Genomic DNA, 12,420 nt, shown 5'->3' on the forward strand with positions numbered 1-12,420 from the left:
ACGAGGACAAATCCCCTGCTTCCCATTGTGGTCTGTAGGCTTCACTGGGTAACTCGCCCAATTCTGCCCACAGCTTTGCAGGTGCCCCATCAGCACTAGACGTCATGGTGGACTGAAGAGAGTGACAAGAATCCACCCAACTGATCGCAAGGCAGTTAGCTATTCCCTGGGCTTCCCTGTCACTCACGGCTTACCTGCTAGTGAGCTTCTTAAAACAGCCATCCATCCATCCATCCATCCATCCATTCATCTATCCATCACCAGATCATACTAAATTTAGGGACCTGTGCTGCATTCTGTGTTGTTGAAGTTGTTGAATGATGAATCAGCACAGTTTTATCAACTTCTTATAAACTACTGATTGTTTCTTGTTTGCTGAAGTTCAATTGCCATATAAATTGAGGTAAATCTTATTGTCTCTCTTCATTTCTTTCAGATTTGTGACTCTGACTTACAATGGAAAACCTGCTGGTTTACCTGCTGGTTATTGGCATGACAGTTAAGGCCCAGATTTGTCCGAAACGCTGCATCTGCCAGATGTTGTCCCCCAACCTTGCGACCCTGTGTGCCAAAAAAGGGCTACTCTTCGTCCCACCAAATATTGACAGACATACGGTCGAGCTCCGTCTGGGCGACAACTTTGTCACCAGTATAAAGAGGAAGGACTTTGCCAACATGACCAGACTGGTGGACCTTACCCTGTCCAGGAATACAATAAGCTTCATCACACCTCACGCTTTCATGGACCTCGAGAACCTGCGCGCCTTACACCTGAACAGCAATCGCCTGACGAGGATATCCAACGACACCTTCAGCGGTATGTCCAAGCTGCACCATCTGATTCTGAACAACAACCAGCTCACTCTCATCTACCTGGGAGCTTTTAATGACCTTTTGGCTTTGGAGGAGCTGGATCTGTCGTACAACAACCTTGAGACAATCCCTTGGGAGGCTATCCAGAGGATGACCAACTTGCACACACTCAGTCTGGACCACAACATGATCGAATACATCCCGGAGGGCACCTTCACGAACCTGCAGAAGCTGAACCGCCTGGATGTGACCTCCAACAAGCTCCAGAAGCTCCCGCCCGACCCGCTGTTCTTGAGGGCACAGGTTCTGGCCACATCAGGAACCATGAGCTCGACCTCCTTTGCGCTGAGCTTCGGGGGCAACCCACTGCACTGTAACTGTGAGCTGCTCTGGTTGCGACGCCTAAGCCGCGAGGATGACCTAGAGACCTGCGCCTCGCCTTCTCACCTGTCAGGTCGCTACTTCTGGTCCGTCCCCGAGGAGGAGTTCCTGTGTGAGCCTCCCCTCATCACTCGGCACACCCAGGAGCTGCGGGTGTTGGAGGGCCAGCAGGTGGCGCTACGCTGCAAAGCTCGGGGTGATCCTGAGCCTGCCATTCACTGGATCTCCCCAGAAGGCAAGCTGGTTTCCAACACTACCCGCACCGTAGTCTATGGCAACGGCACGCTGGACATCCTGATAACTACGGTGAAGGACTCCGGCTCGTTCACCTGCATCTCCTCCAACCCAGCAGGTGAAGCTCATCAGATGGTGGACCTCTTCATTATCAAGCTGCCGCACTTCTCCAACAACACCAACGGCATGCAGGAGCCGGACCCCGGCTCCTCGGATATCTCCACCTCTGCTAGAGCCAGCGCTGGTGGCAACCAGACCGGCGGCGCCAAGACCAGCTTGGAGAAGCGCGTGGTGGTCTCCGAGGCCACGTCATCCACTGCCCTTATCAAGTTCAACTTCCAGAGGAACATACCTGGAATCCGTATGTTCCAGATCCAGTACAATGGCACTTATGATGACTCTCTCGTGTACAGGTGAGCATCAAAATATGCTGAATTCACCCCGTTTTTAAGTTTGCTGAAATAAAGAGGGCAGAAGGCAGGGGACTCCCTAAGCCGGATGCCAGTTTGTTACGCACAAGATGAAGAAAATATGCAAATTCCCTAAACACAGCTGAAGGCAGGATTTAGACACCTAACCTTAGCAGTTTGAGGCTATAATGCAACCCACTGAGCCAACGTGCTATAATGCATTCATTGTATGAGTGCATGCAAACTGCGTAGGACAACTTCTTTACCTCTGCCTAACCATTTGATATCAGTACTTTTAAAAAGCCTTTTGAAGATCAAATCTATTCTCTGTTTATCTATTTACATTGCATCGGATTACGCCTCTTAGCACTTTACCAGGAAGGCAGCAATTTTATGATAATCTCTATCACAGTGAACCCTAATGAGTCAGTCTAATCTGGGAGATACGGCCTTGAAAATAAGCCATTAAGCTATTGTCTTCTTTCTTTGTAGTGTCGAGATATAATCAAATGATTAAAATTCCCGAGGAAGTCAAAGCTGCAAAACACGCAGAATGCTCTAATAAAATCGGAGCATCTGCTTTCACGGCGCATTCGAGTGTCACTCGAATTACCCGAGACTTCATGTACTTCAAGAAGGGGACTGCATAAATCAAGTCAAAAAAGCCTCTTCTTACGTCTCGGAGTGGATGAGATTTCCAGAAAGCAAGCAAGCAAACAAACAGGCAGATAATAAATAAATAAACAAAGGGTGGTTTGTGAGCACACTGAAAAAAAACTCACACATGGAGAATTGCAAGGATGTCCATCACTGAACTGCCTATCTAAACTGCCATCCTTTCACAGCCAGAGAGTGAAAAACTAAATTAAGTCTTTTTTTGCCTACACAAGAAAGATTCAGCGTATTTATACCTCTCACAGCGGTATGTTAATTCCCACTTAGGCAATACTGATTAATTAAGAATTATTGTTAAAATCCACGGTTACCAAAATGGGCGATTTTGTGCAGCATTACACAGCGGGCCCGAACAGTCATAAAAACAAGTTTTGATGTCTGAAAAAGCCATAACCTTTCGAACCCTCAGCCTAGATTCAGATGTTAAACCCTAATTTGGGACATAAGGTATCACAATAGGCCATTAGAAAGTATGAAATATCCTATTAAATTGAGATAGCCTGTGGTTTCCCATTAATGGCTCGCGGTCCCCTCCCCGCTTCAGCCTCGAATTGCCTTTGACGGCATCCCAGCGATCACGTTTATTTCTTTATTTGTGTGACAAGTCTTTGAACGTCTTCAATATGTGCGCGTTGGTGAGCCTTGGCAGCCAAGGGAGGCACATGAGGCGGGGCTGCTAGGCGATTGGTTTACGCGATAACAAACAGGAGAGGCATGACGGCACAGCGGGGCAGCGTTACCAGTGAGCCTGACAGCTCTGGGATCTTCAGTTAATTCCAGCTCTGTCTGAGTAGAGTGTGTGTGTGTCCCCCCCCAAGCCCCGTGTGTGCACTGCCTCCGCAATGGCGGGCTATCAGCTCCACCACTCCAATATGTTTTTACTGTTCACTTGGGGGGGGTGGTTAGTGATAAACTTCTACCCAAGGTAGGTGGCATCCTCCCGTGTGATCTATACTCTGGAGGAAAGGCTCTGGAGCACGGAAAGCCTGATTGAATGAAGCTGTTACTGAAAATGGATGGATAGATAGCAAACAGGATTCGGTCCTGGACTGACAGTGTAATAACTGTAATGAAATTTGCTGCTGTGAGCACAAGGTACAGAATATTAATCCCAAAGGGAACCAAATACAGCAGGGTTTAACTTGTGTAAGAGGCCTGCATGTTTTATGATGAATGAATGAATGAATTAATGAACGAACAAATGAATAAAAGATAGATCGATTGATTAGATTCATTGATTCATTGATTCATTGATTAAACAGAAGCATAGGTGAAATGTATATTCCGGACGGGGCATTTTGGGCATGAATGCTCGATAGGCTATTTTTCCAAGTACCATCGTCAGAGTAATGATGGGCTCTGACTGTATATATTAAAGAGGGGGCGTTCTGTAAAGGGGAAGGCTCATTTGGGATTAGCCAAAGAGTGTTGTGCACTGCTTTTGGAGGTGCTGATTTGCATTGTAATAAAGTGGCACAGTTGCAGTGTCGTGAGGTCCGTTGGGGCCTGAGACCGTCTGAATACAAAATAAAGGCGACTGCTGGAAAAGGACGATGCTGTTTACTCTGTAGCATTTATTCAAATTAGTAGCATTGTATTGTCTTTCTGCAAATAATGTAACACAAACATATAGATTTGTGCATATACATTCTATATGTATGGGTAAATATCTGAATATAAAACAGTAAATAAGTAAGCTCAAACATTACAAAGTGCTACCAATTGCAGTACTCAAACAGGATATTAGAATATTTGATTTGGTATTGTTTCATCTCTATATGCATATATATGTATATGTGCATCTATATTAAGTATTTATTTATTTTTTTCAAGGGATATCCAGTGAATCATCGAATAGTTTGTTGTTCGGCAATTTCATAGACAAACTTCCAGATACAAAATGATTAATAACAACTTTCTAAGTTTCTTATTTTTAAATGGCATGGATGCTGCCAATTAATGTCAGGTTAGCCTTGGGATTCTTCTGTTAACTGCTAAATTAGATAGATAGATAGATAGATAGATAGATAGATAGATATAGATGTGCACTTACATGTGTACATGTGTACTTGTGTACATACATGCATAGAAACATACATACATATCAATTAATATCTGATGTCTGGGTGTCAGTACAGAACAGGGCTATGAAACAACATAACACTCTTTCCTGCCATCAGGGAAATGCTGAACACGTGTGATATTTGTCGAGCTGGGATGGCCGACAGATCCGTGCGGCACGGAGATTGAAAGAAAGGATGGACTTTATTTGCGACCATGGGTTTTATGACACGAAGGGGAGACTGGAATAAAGGCTGAAGTGAGCAGAGACGGATGTGGAGCGTGGGGGGGGGGGGGGAGGGGGGGGGTAATGGCGACTGGGTATGAGCTGTCAGGACAAGGGCTGAGTAAGTGGTCCGGGTCCTGTGAGAGAAAGCAGGGGTCTTTTATAAAATGCGTATCTGATCGCAAGTGAAAGGGGCTTGTCACCTGAACCCCCTCCCCAGCACTACGTTTCAATGTGTGAACATCTTTAATGCTCTGACTCCACATGGGCTCCCGGTGTGGCTTGCCGCGTGTCGCATTTATAACACCATGAACACCATCCATTAGTTGGCTGCAGCCTGGTCTCGCTCAATCAGCAGTTTATTTGCCCCCCGTATGCTGCCGGAGAGGTGGCAGTGCCTCTACATCGATTAGCCCCGTCTCGCTGTCACTGGGAAGCTCTGCTTTGCTGCAGCCGTCCCGGGTGCGAGCCCCTGGGCTGCCGGGCGTGCCTGCTATCCGCATCCGCATGTTACTGAAATGCACAGCAGCGGCGCTCGCATGAGAACGGTGGAAGCCTGCTGAGTGGGTGTCTGAGTGCCGGGGATGTGAGCTTCATCGTCGTGGAACTTACTATCCAGCTTCTCTGCTCGACTAAGATCTGCTCTATGTTCTTATTTAGACCTGAGGTGAAGCAGGCATATGCAGATGGTACATTTTCACCTCAATGTACTCAAATATTTCCGTTCAGCAGCCCCTCCTTTGTGGATTTAATAAGTAAACACATTCATGGATGAATTATCCAACACATAAATGAAAGCTGTAGTATTTGTAGTGAACAGACTCATCGCTGTCTTAGGTTAAGGTGTTGGAAGCTAAAATTAGTGAGACTTGTGGGTGGCAGTTGGCAGCCCTGCCTAAATCCTCCAGGCCTGGGGGGTTTAACCCCCCCCCCCCCCCCCCCCCCAGCTGTGCGTGAGTGTGTTGAGTTTGCTTGTTTTGCGTGTCTCCCTCTGCACTCCAAAGACATGCAGTCGGGTGAACTATCATCTCTAAATTGTCCATAGTGTGCAGGCCTGTGCCCTGTGAGAGAAACAAACAATACAGCCACTTTTTTCTTTTAGTAAGAGACCATCAGCAAGCAACGAAAGCTGTACAGATGACAAGGCTGTTTGCATGGGGCGAGCACAGCCTGGCCTGCTTTGGGGCGACAGGGAGGGAACAGAAGACTTCTGTGTCATCATTAAAATATTTGCAGGGGAATAAAGGAATCATCAGCTGAATTTGGTTTGTTTTAAATTAGGCTGCTGTTATTCAGTCAGAATAAGTAGGGACATTCCAGTAATTGTGCACATCACCTTGAAAATAAAATACACAAAATCTCATGGGGCTGGAATGATAGCATCAATACATATTTTATACAAACATTTATTTTTTCTGATGTTAAAGAGGTTATTAACAGTGACCTCGGTCTGATTTATGTTTTTTGCTGGCAAGGACACGCTGTTCCTGTGTTCTGCCTGCCTTTGAAAGTCATGTCCCTCTCCAAAGAGCAGGTATCAGCCTCTCACCTGTCCTCATGTCTGAAGGGGGGGGTCCTAGAAGCAGGAAGAAGGTTACTCTATGTAGTGGGAGAAGAATCACACAGCTCAAAAATAAAGAATGTTTTATAAATAAATTTAGGGCTTTTACACTTTGGGGAAAGGATGACCTGATAAGCAATACCAATATGAAAATACCCTCTGAAAAGAACTCAAATTATTAATTAAAAATCAAGGTGCAGTTTCTAATTAAATCTTGCTTCAGCATATTATAGTACATTATGTGTGTGTGTGTGTGTGTGTGTGTGTGTGTATGTGGTTTCCTGGTCCCCATATGGGAAAATTCTATTATATAAAAATCTGTGACTGCAATGGAAAGACTGAAAATACAAATTTTGTTTGGTTATTAATGGTTAAGGTTAGGACTGGGTAGGGGTTAAGGTCGGCATGTTGGGATTAGAGTTTTCCCCATAGAGGTGAATGGATAGTCCACACAAAGATGTAATTACAAACGCCTCCATTGAACCCAGACAATACAGTATGTGCATTTCTGTGTATAATATTTAGTGTATTCAGTTACTTTTTCTTCTTACTTGTTCAGTTTTGAGGTGTATTCTGTGTCTTCATCTTCAGCCATAACCCTGATGGCTAATATAATCCTGTGGTAGCTGTGATGGTTAAGATTGTCATGGATTTGGTCATGATCACCATCTCTGTTGCCAAAAGACCACCTACTGTACCAGACAAGACCTGTGCTTCCTGCAGTCCCCACACCAGGCACCATGCATTCTTATCTGATTTGCTCACCCTCTCGCTGTCATTCAGATTCATTACTCCATAAAACTGACATCCACTGCTGTTAATAGGCAAGTGTGCAGATATTTATGTAGTACATCTAGGGGTTGTACCAAATCATTTGCCTAATGTTTTTGTATCTATTTGCACACGTAAATTAATGCATAATATTGTGAATGATGTGACTTTAATTCATAACTTAAAATTAAATTTTGAATTACTTTTAAATAGATTATACTTAATGCCCCCCAAGTTATATATCGACTTATAGCAGGGGTGGGCAATCTTATACAGACAGGAACATTGTTTATGCAGGTTTTTGTTACAACTCTCTAATTAGATTACTAATTAGAGGATTGATTGGCTGAAGAGTCCTCACACCTGGGTTTGAGCAGCTGACCTAAAGGTTATACCAAAAACCTGCGTACACACCGGCCCTTTGCGGATAAGATTAGAGTATTCCTTCCATTTTCATTGTTGAGCATCGTTTATGGTAGTTTTAAGCTTTACTTCGGCCTGTAGCTAATGTTATGTCGTTGTTTCCCTTCATTACATTTCAGTAATTGTCAGGAGAAGCTCGTTTAATTTAAGTACAGTTCAGGAGTTGCCAGCCCTTCACAGATGCAAATACAAAATGGGGGGCAGGGGAGGGGGGTGAAATAATGGATGCGGTTATGAGAAAATAAAGTTCGGCCCATTCAATCTTCTCCTCCTTGCGGCACGATTCACCGTATCTGTCAGTGTGTCATGCATTATTTATTGCTGCAGTCATATGACCTCTGTTCTGTACTTGACTCCTTCACCCTCGAGTTCCACGTTCATCTTTGAGAGAGAATCTCTGAAGTCCTGGGGAAAAGGATTCAGAGTCACTCAACAGCTGTAGTTCTCCTTTTTTAATTTATTCTTTTAACGATTCTCCACGTTGCCAGTAGTCCAGCATTTCAGGCACGGCAAGGATTCTGTGCGCAGCATTTTGGGAGGATGTATTGATTTGCTTAAGACGGCTGCTGACTGCGCTGAATAGATGCGAGCAAGTCTCTTCTCTCTCCTTCTCGTTCTCTCCCACTCTCTCAGACTGTGTTTGTCTCTGTTCCTCATTTCAGGATGATACCCCCTGCAAGCAAGCAGTTCCTGGTGAACAATCTAGCAGCGGGGACGCAGTACGACCTGTGCGTCTTGGCCATCTACGACGACGGCGTCACCTCCCTCACGGCCACGCGCGTTCTGGGCTGCGTCCAGTTCTCCACCGAGTCCGAGTACCTCCGCTGCCACTTCATGCAGTCCCAGTTCCTGGGCGGCACCATGATCATCATCATCGGCGGCATCATCGTGGCCTCGGTACTGGTCTTCATCATCATCCTTATGATCCGCTATAAGGTGTGCAATGGCGGTGACGGGAAGGGGGGCAAGTCCAGTGACGTTTATTCCCAGACGGCCGAGCTGAGGCTGCAGCGCTGCTCCGTCACCCCATCCGCATCCCAGCAAGCTCTGGGGCTGGAGGGCGACGCCCCCCAGAAGCCGACAGCCACCTCCGAAGGGGTGACGCACTCCTCAGAGAGCTCCCTCCCTGAGTGCTCCACCGCCACCTCCGTGGTGAGCCAGAGCTCCGCCCCCGGCTCTTTCGGCTCCCTGAAAGCGAAACGGAGGGCCCCCCCCAAGCCCTTCCCCGAGACTAAAGGAGAGGCGCCGGTCAGCATGGAGATGCAGAACACGAACCGGAACAACTCCACCACGCCCAAGCCGTCCCCCAATCCATTCCCAACCGTTCCTGCAAAGCCGGCATGCTTCAGAAAGACGAAGACTCCCAGGCCAGCCTCCAGGTACCTAACCGTGCCAGCAGGAGGCGCCAAACAGAGCAAACAGCGCAGGTACTCGCTCATCGAGGGCTCGTCCAAACTTTATGGCTCCTCCCCGCTGGGGCAGGGGAGCATGTGGTCTCAGCGCAGCCTGTCAATGAACCGGGTGCTGCCCCAGCTGGAGGTGCTGGACAGGGATGGCAGGAAGGGAACCTCCTCTAGCTCCGAGTGGATCCTGGAGAGCACTGTGTGACTGGGTCATGTCCTCCCAGCGCATTCGGCTCCGCCGGCTCTGTTCAGAAACGCACACAGCGACAATATCCGCGCCCTATCGGAATATCCCGCTCCAGTCGGGCCCCTTCTGAAGACTAGCTAACCCCCAGATGGACATGGAGTTATTCTCCAGTGTACTCCTGTGTTGAAATGCGCCAAGCGGATGTCCAGTATGATATCGGGAACAGACGGTCACATTTCACAAAACGCCTTTTTAGAAGGAAATTCCATTTCCTGCATATTCCAGAGACAACAGACAAGGTATCCCTGGATTTCCTGTTTTGAATTTTTTCAAAGGGAATTCCAAGTATTATTTTTAATCAGTGACACTGATACATCTTTGATTTATAGGCACAAAAAAAAAAAAACGAATAAACTCTTGTACAGAAATACAATGATTTGCTGTGTTGTTATGTTGTGTAAAATAAAATACAAAACACCTATGCTCAAATTTCTCTACGGATTATTTCCCCAAAAATGCGGCTTATGTTAAAATAGAATGTCTTCTGTTTGGTTCTTCATGGAAATTAATCTAGGTATTCTTGTTATCAATGGAAGTGGTTCAAAAATATACTGACACAATATATTCCAGGCATCCCATTGTTTATTTATTATTATTTACCGGCTTGCTGCTGCCAACTGAAATAAGAGCTGATTGATCTCTTGATAACGAGACAATTGTGTCACAGCATAAGAGAAAGATGAGTGAGCCAACACACCACTCTACCTATAATCTTTTAAATCTAAACTCTTCAGATTCTCAAAAAAATCCATTTCTCTTACATCGCTGCTGGGATTGTCTTCTTCCGATTCAGTTTTGCATAGAATACGGAGAAAAAAGTATCAATTTCTCGAGAAACAATTCATCTGCCTTGCTAGCTATGATATCAGTTTATGAGATAATTCAGAGTTTAATCGGTTTAATGAGCTCACAGGTTTGCTAATAACTGGCATCATGATTGCAGCCTTATGTTCAATAACAAGCCTTATCTCAGCTCATTGTAGGAAGTCTTATTTTATTATTGAGAAATGACATATCAGGTAACAGCAAAACAGGTTATTTTATAATTGCAAGGTAATTTTCATCAATATTAAGAGGTATCTGGATATTAAAGTGTAAAGCAGCTTTCAGTTGGCAGCAAAACAATGATACCCATATTAAAGGCTTACATTTTACTATAAACGTTGTAGATACTAACACCATTGAGCTGAGAGGTTCCTCAAACTGGGTGTTGGGTGGGCAAATGTGTGTGTTTGTGTATGTGTGTCTTTGTCTGAAGAGGATGATCTGTAAATGCCTGTGATATAAATAATTACAAATATAAGTACTGTATGATGCATTCTGAGAGAACAAGAGAAACCGCTGCAGAATAATCTGCTTTGTAGTTCACAGAAACGTGTCGCATTTCAAAATCATCACCCATGGCAGGACAAAGCATTCTTTTGGACTGTAGATCAGAATCATTTTAGTACAAAATCCTGTGCGCTAAATTTTGATGTTGTTGTATTACTTCACGTTTTGTTTACCTCATTGTGATATTTCTCCTAGTTTATTGAGGCTTTAACTGGAATGTATGACAGAGTTTTATAATGTAATATCAGAATATCCTGGTACTTGTACTCAATTGTGTACTATGTACACTACAGTATTAAAAAACGCTACATAGCACATATGAACATTACATCATTTGGCCTGATTTATTGTGTGCTTGGTGTAAGTAGGCAACTTAGTGGCTGAGATACTGGAAAAAAGGAAATAAATCCAGAAAAGGAAAGGAGAGCCCAGGAGCAATGAAACCCAGTACATTCTGTTACTAGGGCAGCAGGTAGATTTGCCTGAATGGTTGAGGACTTAGGACCAAAAATTGCCTGCCCTAGTCCCTGGAGGGACCCCACTTGTGAAAGGTTGCTGAATGACACCAGTAAAAACATTTAGTTGCAAATTGTAAAACTGTAATAGTGGCAACTTTGAACAATGAGTCAACCCACGGAAATAAGCAGCGGAAATGTAATAACTGCTGGGTCTGTTGTATGTGGATTTCTGTAAATCAACAGACCTGAGGAAGCTACTAGATGCTTAACAACCTGCGGTTCTGCCTCTGAAAGGTGCAGTTAGTTAAAAATGTGTTCCATACCTCTGACAGAAATGCAGGCTTAATCAGATGGTGTTAGATTGTTAGTATTTTTGCCTCATCCTAGAAAATTCTGAGAGCTGGGTCCTCGTGTTAATGAAAACTATATAAACATTCTATTGGTACAATACATCCATAAGCTACAGCAGTATTTTTCCATATGAGAGTAGAGTTCTCCTCAGTGATTTAATGCTTATAATATCTTTTATTTTCATTTTTGGACCTGTGGGCATTTCATAGTAAAAGTGGGATCTATTTCTTTAGTCAGTCAGGCTTATCATGGGACAGGGAGCTAATTCATTCTCTCCCATACAGCTGTCTATCCTGCAACCACTTACCCAGGACAGGGTCCCAGGTGGGGTCTGGGGACTATTCCTGGCAGCGCCCTGGATGGGTTACCAGTCCTTCACAGAGCAGACACACACACAGTAGACAATTTAGATACATACATCTTTTGACCGTAGAAGGAATCCAATACAGGAGGTACAATTCAAACCCCCAACACTGAAGGTGTAAGGTAACATTACACGACACTGAGCCAACATAGACTGATTTTATACACCCTTATATCTGGTTTATAGTATATTAAATTGTAACCCTTCGGGTTACATTTACTAAAGAATCTGACTTCATGTGGTTTCGTGAACTGACTAATTTTAAAACCCTTTGCAATATTTAATCTGAAAAAGCCAGTTCAAGATGGACATATGTGAGATGTATAATTCATATACCTCATACACTCGGTCAATAATGGTCTGGCTAAACTTTGCTTTAATACAGCCTTTTGATAGGTGTTTTTCAGTTTGCTTGGATCACAATAAATTCTGGCTTATTACCACAGTGTTATACTGGAATTTGGGCACTATCCCATATGGAACACACACAAAACCAGTTTCACCCCAAACCATGCCATCCCACCCATCTGCCCAGTATTCTGCTCAACAGTCCCAGAATCCACAGAAAATGAATATTGCGGGATACAGGCAACTAAAGAGATTTTTGGTTATTGTCGGTGTGGTCGGAATGGGACTCAAGTGAGGATTATTGGTAAATCAAGGGGATGAGAACCAGCTTAGAGACAGGAACAAGGAACCCAATGGGAGCA

At 44.5% G+C, this 12,420-nt stretch overlaps 1 protein-coding gene across 1 annotated transcript in view; it reads left to right on the forward strand.

The window, feature by feature from the left end:
* LOC111850948 (leucine-rich repeat and fibronectin type-III domain-containing protein 5-like) overlaps nucleotides 1-10,860 on the forward strand; it is a 41,726-nt gene extending 30,866 nt beyond the window's left edge. Inside the window, exons 2-3 of the mRNA XM_023825361.2 lie at nucleotides 437-1,841; nucleotides 8,218-10,860. Of these exons, the coding sequence (XP_023681129.2) occupies nucleotides 457-1,841; nucleotides 8,218-9,163 (2,331 nt within the window). The 5' untranslated portion in view covers nucleotides 437-456 and the 3' untranslated portion in view covers nucleotides 9,164-10,860. The remainder of the gene's footprint in view (nucleotides 1-436; nucleotides 1,842-8,217) is intronic.
* The last annotated feature ends 1,560 nt before the right edge of the window (nucleotides 10,861-12,420 follow it).

The sequence above is a fragment of the Paramormyrops kingsleyae genome, chromosome 19 (genome assembly GCF_048594095.1).
Source record: "Paramormyrops kingsleyae isolate MSU_618 chromosome 19, PKINGS_0.4, whole genome shotgun sequence".
Taxonomy (NCBI): domain Eukaryota; kingdom Metazoa; phylum Chordata; class Actinopteri; order Osteoglossiformes; family Mormyridae; genus Paramormyrops; species Paramormyrops kingsleyae.